The sequence below is a fragment of the Marmota marmota genome, unplaced genomic scaffold (assembly GCF_001458135.2).
Source record: "Marmota marmota marmota unplaced genomic scaffold, marMar, whole genome shotgun sequence".
NCBI lineage: Eukaryota > Metazoa > Chordata > Mammalia > Rodentia > Sciuridae > Marmota > Marmota marmota.
This window is the reverse complement of record NW_026000137.1, coordinates 2,372,508-2,384,681: the sequence shown is the minus strand read 5'-3', so window position 1 is coordinate 2,384,681 and position 12,174 is coordinate 2,372,508. Positions and strand designations below refer to the sequence as shown.

The 12,174-nt window shown below is 40.5% G+C and overlaps 1 protein-coding gene across 6 annotated transcripts in view; it reads left to right on the top strand.

The window, feature by feature from the left end:
- The window catches only part of Cdk14 (cyclin dependent kinase 14), a 614,076-nt gene that overhangs the window by 494,000 nt on the left and 107,902 nt on the right, over positions 1-12,174 (top strand). For all 6 annotated transcript variants that reach the window (XM_048785430.1, XM_048785432.1, XM_048785433.1 and 3 more), the window contains 2 exons: positions 2,607-2,746; positions 8,966-9,107. In XM_048785430.1, coding sequence (XP_048641387.1) covers positions 2,607-2,746; positions 8,966-9,081 — 256 coding nt within the window. In that variant the 3' untranslated portion in view covers positions 9,082-9,107. The remainder of the gene's footprint in view (positions 1-2,606; positions 2,747-8,965; positions 9,108-12,174) is intronic.

Genomic DNA, 12,174 nt, shown 5'->3' with positions numbered 1-12,174 from the left:
CAGCCATCACAGTAACCAAACATTGAACCCATTTGAATCCTCTATACATGAAGATTCAGAGCAGTTTCTTAGACTGGATTCTGTGAGGTACTGTCTTTCTTTGAAACCTATATTCATTACCTCCTTTCCTTTTTTTTCAATCCTGACCACCTCCCCCCATAATAATTTCAAATCAATACTAATGAGTTGCATGAGGAGAATTGTGTTGGTCATCGAGGAAAGATGTTTCTTTACTAATTGTGTGCTAATAGCTTGGAGGCTTTCCAAAAAAAAAAAAAAAAAAGCCCTCTCAACAGAAGCAACTTTCTCTCACCCGCTCCTAGCTGTCTCTGAGGATCAAAGCACTTACTGCACTGTGTTGCACAAATTCAGGGTCCATGGCTGAATGCCCTTAGAGAAGCTGGATTGTAACTGAGCAATCCATTACCATCTCTGACTCCTCCTTACTTTGTACCACTAGAAAATGGGGACAGTTACCTTGGAGACCATAATAAACATGAGATTGTGAAAAATGCCTGGAAAAGTTTCTGAGTAGCTGTTATTAGGAATACTCTTCTTATCAGTATTATGTTAATCATAAGTATTTGATTGCTTCCAGCAGAAAAATAGAGACTCCCTGGAAACCAAGGCAGGACTGGGCTGAGTTTTGCTGCCTCTGGTTTGAAAGCTTATAAAAGACTTCACTTCTGTCCTTTCTTTTTTTCCTTTCAATAATCTTGAGATTTTCTATCTACTGTTGTTTTAAAGGTCATCTTGAATTGATTCTGCCCCATATCATTTCAGCATATCCCCTTTGTTAACCTGTGTTGAGAGCCACAGCCGAAGGGGCCCCAGCAAACTTCCAGCTGCCAGCAAACTTCCAGCTGCCGGCTGATGATTGGCTCACAGCGGCCTCAGCAACATCTAGCTGATTGGCTCCTCGGCCCCAGCAACATCTAGCTGATTGGCTCCTCTGCGGTGATGCTCTTTGGGCTGTTTCCCTGCCCTTTCAGACCACGGAGCTGCTCATTGGGGGACTTTTTTGGCTCCGCCCACATGACCCAGCCAATCGGCCTCAAGAGCAGGAGGATTGTGGGAGGTGGAGAGAAGCTTGTGTGGGAGAGAGAGGCTTGTGGAAAGCCGGTGGTGGCAGTTGAGGCTCTGAGGGTTTTTCTTGAGAGGCTGTTTTGTTTGGTGTGTGTGGTTCTAAAAATAAAGTTAGTTTCTTTTGACAAGTGGCTCCTGATTGTGCCCAGCCAGACTGCGGCATTTGGTGGGCCGCACGGGGAGCGACTGAGGATATTTGAGCGAAAGACTCTTATCTAGGTTAAGAAAAGACTGGCCAGCTAGCTGGCTTCCAAGAGTACTCAAACTCCTCTTCTGATGCTTTCTACCCAGTAGCATCTGACTTGTTGAATTCACCAAGAGAGCAGTTCTTTCACTGGGGCATCATGGTGCCAGTGTGGGGGACAGGGACCCTGGATCTGGAGGCCGAGCATCCAGAGCCACCCCTCTTGGGAGTCTCCCTGAGAACTCCCCGGGCCTTTCAGATAAGGAGCCCCTAATGCACCATGGCGGTGGGCAAGTTGCCAGTGGGCGGATAACAAGCTGTTTTGAAAACCTTCTAATTGGCCCTCCCGTCTTCCGTGGTCGTGGACAGTTCGTGCCCCCCATGAATCTTACGCAGGGCGGACGGGCGTGTACCCTAGGTGATGACCTGACCTTTACTATGATTGGCCCGGGGCTTCCTGGTTTAAGATAACTCTCACTTTCTATATAAGCTAGCACCAGCTTGCAGTAAAGTGCTTCATCTTTGTCACTGCTGTCTGTGTGTGCATTTTAATCTCTGGGTGATGGCTTTCAGTTTCTTCTTCTTCAGGGTTGACCTTCCCATTGCATGGAATGCCGCAGTCTGGCTGGGCACAATCAGGAGCCACTTGTCAAAAGAAACTAACTTTATTTTTAGAACCACACACGCCAAACAAAACAGCCTCTCAGGAAAAACCCTCAGAGCCTCAACTGCCACCACCGGCTTTCCACAAGCCTCTCTCTCCCACACAAGCTTCTCTCCACCTCCCACAATCCTCCTGCCAAACCTGTAATATCAAGACGGCTGGTATTTGACAGGGGCACTTGTTTCCATACTTTTATATTCAATGCAAGAAAATATAAACTCTTGAAGGATAGGTAATTTTTAGTAACTAGAGATTTTAATAGCAGTACTATTTTAATTCTCCTAGTTATTTGGTATTAATTTCCTATAACTATATCCAGATGTGTATGCAGTTTGTAGATCCTATGAACAAAATGCTGGCAACCATTTGGTAAATTGTCTCTGAAATTTTCTTTCTCTGGACTTAGTTTTATTCATTCTGAAAGTAGCAACCCTTTGCTTACAGTAGAAACATTTTAAATCATTGGTACTATGATACCTAATGTCACTGATACTAGAGTAAATGTCAGTTTGAGTAAAAGATACTCTGAGAACCAGTGTGAATTCAGCAGGTAATTTAAGTTGTTTTCCTGGCCAGGCATAACTTGAAATACAGAAAAATTACATGATCCTTATGTCTTATTTGGTAGATTTTCTTCTTTGGTCTGATTTCTTTTCTTGCTTGTGTTTTCAGGCTCAGCTATGTGAATCATGCAGAAGATCTGGCCTCTAAGCTCCTACAGTGTTCCCCAAAGAACAGACTATCAGCACAGGCTGCCTTGAGCCATGAGTATTTTAGTGACCTTCCCCCACGGCTATGGGAACTGACTGATAGTGAGTATGACACATCTGCATATCCAATCAAAGTACTTTACTATCTATAGAGAACATACATGAGGAGAGATTCATTTGCTTATGTGTGCACAAACACAAGATCATGTATATATGTGTTTGCATTTTGTGTGTGGGGGTGGGTAGGTGGGGGGGAGGGAGAGAGAGAGAACGAGCACGTGAGTGCACAAGAGCAGGGGCTGGGGACACGTGTATATATATTTAGTGGAATCCTGCCATTCAATTTCTAGCTTACCAGACACAGGAAGAAAATGGATTCCTTCTTTGCTATCTCTGCTCTGCAGTCTGCAGCTGTGCATCTTTGTATTTGATTATGTGTGTGTCCAAAAAATGATCTGAGCAGTCATAAAGGAAAAAGGAAAATATGATTTACATATTTAGTGCTTTATGCATACAGTACTATTTTAACTGGCTACAATACACAGCGGAGAAATGATTCATTTCTGTTTAATTCTCAGAAACCATCTTGGTTGTAACAATAACCTTAAAAAGGACTGCTACTCAGTGAGCTGAGGAACAGAGTTGGCAATTGGCTAATGCACTGAATTGACATGTAAAGACTGAAGACATGTAATTCATTTTAACTGCACATGCTCTTGGTATTTGTACAGACAGCTCTTCTCTAGATCTTTTAAAACAAAACACATTCCTGGGTGGGTTTGTGTTTTGTTTTTACAAAAGTATTCTTTCTTACACAGGCTTTTTCAATTACATTTAAAATATTTGGGGGAGGATTTATGGCTGGGAGGATCTCAGCTTTCTTCCCAAGTGTGAAACAGAATTCTTGTGAAATTTTGCAGAACACTGTTGCAGTAGGAATATTTTTGCTCAATGGTGATGCATTCTTTTTAAATGCCCATTATATTTTTCTCATACTCTTCTGATTGCCTTAAAATAACATACTGCCTATATGCACAAATATTTGTGATATGTGTATTAATCCTTGTGTATACAACATTTACAGTAGACACAAAGCTAATTTCCTTTGTCTCTTGAATGTTAGTTTTTTCCCCTCCTCTTTGCAGCAATGGTTTCTCCTTTACAGTAGCCCTTTACTTTATAACTAAACCCCAAGTAACAACTCCTGTTGAGTATTCCTACCCTAAACCTTTTTGCTATCCCACACTTACTTCCAACAATTTTTTTACCTGAAAGTGACTATAGGTATATTAATCTACTACTCTCCTTGTGCTTAGCAAATTCTCATTAACATTTCATATAGTCCCTGTCCATATTTACTCTATATTCTGCTCTACTTCCTTTCTAAAAATCTACCCACTGGCCATCATTATAACAGTTATTCCCCCAAATAAAAAAAGAAAACATGAAATTTCTATGGAAAATAATGATTTTGTGACACATCTTACTATACTGAGGAAAAAAAACACACGTATATAGGCTCATTCATTTACTGCTCACCACACTCAAGCATATGGCTTGTTTTCCCTCTTTAGTGGAACTTGTAACTTGATATCACTCCTCCTTTGTGACATCTCAATCCCATCTGACTTGATGATTGAGTTTAAGCCAGGATTTTGATGGTCTATGAATTCTGAATTCTGTAGTAGTACTTTTCTGCTAATATGGACTTATTACCCACTTGCCACTTAGTTTATCAGCCAGTGGTTAAATCCAGTTTCTATCAGTGAGTAAATGCCTACACATTATCACTCCACAGCAGACTGCCAGCGGAGACAGCCTTGTCCCCATCATTAACAAACACAATGTATGCAGAACACCAGAGGGGAATTAAAACCACAAAAAATACCTCAGGGTGGTATTTTTAATATGAGAATTTAATTTGTAATTTCACAGATTAAGAATTTTGGCTGCATTAATCCCTTTATCAGCTCACAGCAGGCTATTTGCAGAAGCATAACCATAAGGCGATATTCATTGGCAGAAACACGTCTTTGCATAACGTTAAACATCAGGAGCAGTGAAACCTTTTGAAGGGGGGAGAATAAAGATGAAAAATCATTATATTTTTAAGGCAAGATTCTACTAAATGCCTCCGGTAACAATTTTGAGTTACAGAAATGCTATTTCTGTGTCTAGAAGATAATCATTATGAAGCATAAATCCAGTCGCAAGCAAGGACAATCCCAGTGTTAAAACTACAGTCATTTCCATTTAGAACAACGCGGCTGTACTTGTAAACATGTTTACAAAACAAAGAATTCCCCGGTTCAGAGACTTTGAGCATTATTCCTTTAAGTGAAATGACTGGTTTTGGTGACTCTCTTGTCTGGGTTAATATTATGCACACTATGTTTAGAAATTCTTAAAATTAAGTTTCGTGTTACGAAAGTTATGAAAGTTCTTCGTCTGACTCCATGGCAGCCGCAGTAGCAGCAGCTGAGAGCCCTCAAGTGCTTCTCTTCCAAGGGGAGTTGGAAGAAGGTCCACTTGGGAGGAAGAAGTGTTGCAGAATCAATAAATGGATTGTCTTAGCAACCAAGTCATTGTTCAGACTCACCAATTCCAGGAACCTCGCTGTCTTCATCAGCTCAGACTGCTATGACAAAATACCACAGAGTGGGGTGGCTTAAACAATAGGCACTTTTTACTCACAGCTCTGGGGATGGGAAGTTCAAGATGAAGGTGCCCACAGAATGATTCCTGCTGAGGTCTCTCCTTCTGTCTGGCAGAGGGCCTGCTTGCTGTGTCCTCACAGGGTAGATAGAACACTTCTTTCTTCCTCTTCTGACAAAGCTACTAATACCATCATGAGTGACCCACCCTCTTGACCTCCTCTAATCCTAACCACCTCTGTAGGCCCCATCTCCAAATAACATCACGTTGAGGTTTAGGGCATCAATACATGGATTGGGAATGGGACTCAAATCAGTCTAGAGCATTCTCATTCTCTAAGATGCCTTATAGCCCTCAAAAGAAAAACTTATTCCAACAGGTAGTACAACCAGGTTAAAAGTAGAAGACTATAGGCATGGTGACACATGCCTGTAATCCCAGACACTCAGGAGGCTGGGGCAGGACAATCCAAAGTTTGAGGCCAGTCTCAGCAAATTAGCAAGGTTCTAAACAAACAGAGTATGAGACCCTGTGTCAAAATATGAAGGACTAGAGATGTAGTTCAGTGGTTAAGTGCCCTTGGGTTTAATCCCCACTATCATAGTAATCATAATAATCGTGATGATTTTAAAAAGAAGGCTGGGAACAAAAATATTAGTGCCCCCTAGCCTTCTTGGTGTGCTCTGATCTGTCAGACCCTTGAGAAGAGCATCAGGGTTATTGTAGCCTAGGTACTGCAGGGAACGGCAGCTGTTCTATAGAATTGTATAAAAAAATAAAGTGTTATTTATGCTAGACTCTTATTTGCTTTGGAAGAAAACAATAATGTAATATCTTTGATATTTGACTATTCCTTAAAAACTCATCAAGTTACTGATGTGAATGGAACTTTCAGGTTTCTTTATCAACTTAGAGGCCCAGGCAGAAGAGTACCCACAGAGGTCCACCTGCATGGGTCATTTCACAGAGGCTTTACCCTCAGGAGACAAATCTCAGAAATGGCTGCAGTTATACAAACACAATGTGAAAGTTTACAAGTTCTAGTACTTATAGGTCCTGAGGGGTACACTGCATGCCTGTAGTACAGAAGTCAGGGAGCACAGTCACCAAGAGGAGGGGGACACTGAAGTCAATACCTTTGGGTAGTCCAGGGTTTTCTTCCAAACAGATTTCCCTTGGGGAGTTTTATTGGCAGATTTAAAGCAAACAGACAAGAATTCCTTTTGTCTTACTATGACTGGCGGTGGCTACTACATATGTCCCCACAGTCCATGCAGGGTGGGAGGGTCATGGGGCTAGTCCAGCAGGCCATGCCTGGATGTCCCATAGGGAAGTAGTCATCAGGGAGCAGCTATATAGGGCAGGTGCCTGGATGGACCAGATTGAGAAACTAGAGTGGGGGATGTGTAAGAACTGGAAATTGTGTCAGGGCATCTGAGCCCTGCTTTTCGTATGAGAAAATTCAGCTTATGTTCAAAATGGATGCTGAAGCACATTAAAACTGAGCATTCATTGTAGTTGCATAACATCAAAATTTAGAAGTAATATATTGGTGGAATTATAAATGCATAAAGCAAGAATAAATGATATAGTTACCTGGGGTCTGGCAGTTCAAACTGGCTAATTCCACTGGCACCCTATCATTCTCCCTCTGTCCTAAAACCCCAACAGCCTTGCCCCACTTCTTCACAAAGATTTAATTGCAGGAAAGTAAATGGAGGGCTGATTTAGAAGAAATTCATTACTTTTCCCAAATACACCACAGGGCATTCTCCTGTGTATACTATCAAGTTACATAAATAATTGAGGCTGAACTACCCTTGTCAAAGTAAATGAACAAAATACACTTCATAGCACAGAGTCCTTGATTTTATTACATTCATTTGCTAATTCACAAATTCAAATTCAGTAAAAGAAGGCCAACAAATTGGTACAGTCTAAAGAAAACTGAGCTGGGAATCAGATCACCTGGCTTCTCGCTTCAGCTCCAATGTTACCTAGTAGGGCAACCTTGGACAGGTGCCTCAGACTCCATGGACTTCAGATTTCTCATTTACAGATGGGCCTTTCCAGATCTGTAGTTTTTCCTGCATCGTCTTTACATATTATCCTAAAACAACAAGATGCCACTATGTGACTCCGTGCCATTATTTCAAAAATAAAAAAAGCACACCCACTTCAAATGTATCTACATCCTCTAGGACAAACTTCTGTTTTGTCCTGAGTCCTTTGCAACCAGGTCCTTAAGTCCACAACTCCTGAACTTCTGTTTTCAAAGTTTCTGGTATCTTTTCCCAGGCTTCATCATTATATATATATATAAACACAATACCTTTATTTTGTTTATTTAGTTGTTTTTTTTTTTTTTTATGTGGTGCTGGGCATCGGACTCAGTGCCTCATGCATGCTAGGCAGGCACTTTAATACTGAGCCACAACCCCAGCCCCCCAGCCTTCATCTTGATCAGCAGAATTTAACATGGTTGGCCACCTCGTGGCACTGCCCTCCCTTGGTTTCCAGGCAGGATTTTCTCATGATTTTCCTTTTGCCTCTTAAACCCTCTTGTTCATACTCCTTTGCTGGTTTCTCTTCTGCTAGACCTCTCATTGTTCCAGTGTCCTGAGGCTTAATCCTCAGGTCTTTCTATCTACATGCACTCCTTGGAGCCCTGATGATCTTATCCAATCTCAATATTTAAATATTATCATTGAAACATGGTTCTATCTCTAGCTCTACCTCCTCTGACTCCAGACTTGCATATCCAAGTGACTGCCCAGTGTCTCCACTAGTATTATCAAAACTGAACTCCTAATCTTCTCCCCAAACTTACTCCTTGTGAATAAATGGCAATGCCATTCTCCCAGCTTAGGGTAGTTCTTTGACACCTTTTCTCACACTTTATATCCAATTCATCCACCAACACTGTTGGTCGTACCTTCAAGATATACCCAGGATCATACCAGTCCTCACCTCACTGCTATCACCCTGTCCCAAGCCACTCAGATCCTTTATTGACCTTTTGTCACAGTAGCCTCCTAACTGGTCTGCCTCTCTTCTGGCCTCCTCTTTTTGACGTTTGTACTTTCTCTTCCTCTAGAGAAAGGTCCAGGTCTTGCCCTCTCTCCTCCTTTTCAAACCCTGCTCAAGTGTCCCGTATCAGGAAAGCCTTTGCTGACGTCCTTCTACCCTCAAACTTCCAATGTCTCGTCCCTGTTCTGTTTTCCTCCCTAACACGTATCACTATTTATCATATTTATTTGGTTGTTTTCTGTCTGTCTCCTACAGCCAGAACCTGTAAGAACAAGAATTTCCTTTCATTCTGATTTGTGGGACTCAGTAAATACTTCTCCATTGAGTGAAGTGAAAGAATGGCATAAAGAAAGGGCAAAATATGTTGTTTCCAGATCCAAATTAATTGTTCTAGATCTGAGACCTGTGGGAGACCTGAGCTGTGGTTCTGAGGGGAAGGCAGACTCTCCCATCCTGTGTGTGTGCGTGTGCGCACGTGCCTGTGGCCACTTGACATTTCAACGATAAGACACTGTGGCAATCTATGTGCTGCACATGAAGAATGACATCTCAGTTTCTACTTTTTTTTTTTTAAAAAAAAAAGATCATTAGCATACTTATAAGTATATAAATGAAAACTTTTCATTCTGTCCTCAGTGTCTTCTATTTTTACCGTCTCAAATGTGAGATTGCAGCCAGAAGCTGGAGAGAGCATGCGGGCCTTTGGGAAAAACAATAGTTATGGCAAAAGTCTATCAAACAGCAAGCACTGATGAGCACAGCCCTCTCAAGAGAGCAGGTAAGATGACCTACTTTTACTTGGAAGGTAATATTTAATAGATATTGAATAGATTCTTTGAATGAAATATTTCAGACTCATTTTTTCCCTGAAACTATCTTACGAGTCCCTTGGGTTCATTATGGCATTTATCAGACATTCTACTGAGGCAGAGTGAATTCAGTCATTTCTATATTTCCAGACACCTACTAGAAATTCCCTATTTCCAGGTACGTCCTAGAGTCTAACCAAAATTATATTTTGCCTTGCACTTTAGTTATGTAGTCCTAAGTGAACTGTTTGAGTCATGAGCAAATCATCTTCTGTGCTCACACAATCTTCATTGAGGTCATAAAAAGGTTTGCTCTGAGTTGTATCTAAGCCACAAACCTGCTTTGTTTGGTCCACACACTCTTAATTGGTTGCTCACATTTAAAAACTGGGAGATTTTACACAAAGACTCGATAGATTTCTAGCTTTCCTGGAAAAATCGGCAATTCTGGCAATACTGCACTCCCATTCCTACCAGATTTCGTGTGTGACCCAATCATGGCTACCTCCTATGGAGAGGATGTAAGCTCCCCTGTTTTGCTTAAGTGCCATCTGAGCCTCTTTACCCATTTCTGATTTCTATCTGGCTCCTGGCAGAGACTTTATCATGATGAAGTTTCTCCTTTGCACTATTTCAGTTTTTGACCTCTACTATTTTGCAGACAGGAAGCATAATATAAACATGGTGAAGTCTAGGTGATATACCCTGTCCCAGTCATCATGCGTGCTATATAGCGACAAACAGGAGATGACAACTTCTGGAAAGACTTTTCTTAATTGCCAGATGGAAATATATGGGGTTTATGTTTGTTTGTTTTTTATTGGGGAGGGGGGTTGGTTTTCTTTGTTTCTGTTTTTGGAATTCTGTGTGTATGTGTGTGTCTGTGTGTCTCTGTGTGTGTGTGTGTGTGTGTGTGTGTATACACACGTGTATTTTCCCTTTCAATGTAATATCATACTCTAAAGCAAATAAATAGTTAACTTGCCCTTATAGGCAAAACTTTTTATACTGATTCAAAGTTCAATAATTGTTCAAGTGAATTGGAGATGTATACAGGAGGCATTCTTCCTTCCTCTTTTAATTTGAAATATGATAAGAGGCTAAATTGACAGAAAGGTAAAGACAGTGAATTTAAGTATACAGATTTTCCTTATGGATGATCTACCAGTACATTGAGCTTTTTTAAGGCTTGTTTTTATGTGCTGTCAACATAGGGGCCAATGTAGGCCTCTCAGGGCTGTGTTGGTAGTGTATGAATGATTCAGAGGAAAGAGATCCCTAGATAAAATATGGTAAATGACAGTCAAAAGATGTTACTGTTAAACTTGAGTAAGACTTCTCCTTTTTCAGGCTGTTTCTCCTCATTGGATATAAAGTTATCTAGAAGCACAAGTAACTAGATAGAATTTGTGCTCTTACTCTGAATTTTGATTGACCCAAGAATCAGGCTGTTTTTGACCAGTTACATCCTCATTCTAAGAATGTTTTGATTCATGAGGGTTGTGGTATATGCTTTTAAAAAGTATTTAACCTGCATTATCATAATGAGTACCCCTGGCTTTATAAATCCCTTAGCCAATTTGGTGGAACAAAACAAAAAGTGGACATTATTTGTGCTCTGCCTCCCACATGCACACAAGCAAACCTGAATTTCAGTCACAGTGCCATGTCCTTTCTTGGCTCTTTTGAGATCTCCTGACCTTAGCCTGGCTGTCAAAGCTTCTAGGATGTGTTTCAGGTCACCTCATCCTTGTAAAAATCAAATCAAGCAAACTGGATAGAGCATTGCCCAGGCAGTCTCAAAAATTGCTAATGTTTGAAAGGAGATTTTAAAAAGGTGCTGAGAACTTCAGTCCTCAGTATTTGAAAGTCTTTACAAAAATGCATTTTCATGGCAATATGATTTTTAAACTAGATCTAAGGTTATATCTGCACAGTGGAAGCTTTTTCTCTACAATTACTTGACAGCAATGCTAATTTTTTCTCCACAAGTTCTGTCTTTTCACACCAACTTTTAAAGCTTGGATATTATTGTTGTTCTAGCCAAATACCTCAGCTTGAGTCAACACGATGTGGAGGAAACATCTCAATTTTTCTCCTCTCAGAAAAGCTGTGGGAAAGCTGGATTCTAACAGTTTTCTGTCAGTCAACAGAAAAAGAAATCATTTTAATTTCTCATCTTTGTGGGTTTTTAAATTTTAATCAAATAGGGCTGTCTTAGAGATCAAATAAGATAGCCAGTTTATTGGCCTCATACAGCATATGGAATGGCCTCACACTGACCAGCAACTAATTATTAAGTTATAGACATTATAGAGCAAAATGTCTACCCAAATAAGGCATCCTTATTGGAAAAATGTGTGATTCCCTCGGCTTTGATTTCTTTATTGTTGTTGAATTCATTTTCTGTTTAGAGCAGACTGTGGCATCTTAAATTTCCCTTGAATGTCCCAGTTCTTTGTAAAGCCCAGAGAGATTGAGAAAAAGGAGGGGGAAGATATTGGGGGCTCAAAGAGGCTGAATGCAGACTAGCATTCTAACCGTTCCTCTCAGGGGAGTTATAGGGAGGTACATGTGGCAGGCATTGCATCCCTCTGTCTTCCCAATGATGGAGGGTTAAGTAGGAAGGAATGTTTCAAGTCCTAATTTTTCTCCCATACCTCAGTGTCACATTGTTTTTTTCCTTGCAAACTGAGGTCACTTCAATTATTTATTTAATAATGCTGGATTTACATAAATTGGCCTTAGTAGAAAAGCTAATGAAATGCATTTTTGCTTTTCAGCAATTCGTTTTAAAAACTTATAGTGAAATTAAATAAAAAGAAAACCACAAGCTCCTAAGTTAAAAATGGGATAAGTGCCACTGTTGATCAAAATACTGTGCTGCATTTTGTTATCCTCTAAAGACAACTTGTTTTCCCACTCACCACCATTGAAAATAAGACCCTTCTAAAGTCTGAGAAAGCCTTAAACATGAATAGAATTTCCCTAAGGACAAGGCCAGAAGCTATGTTGAATAGCACATCCATTAGTATC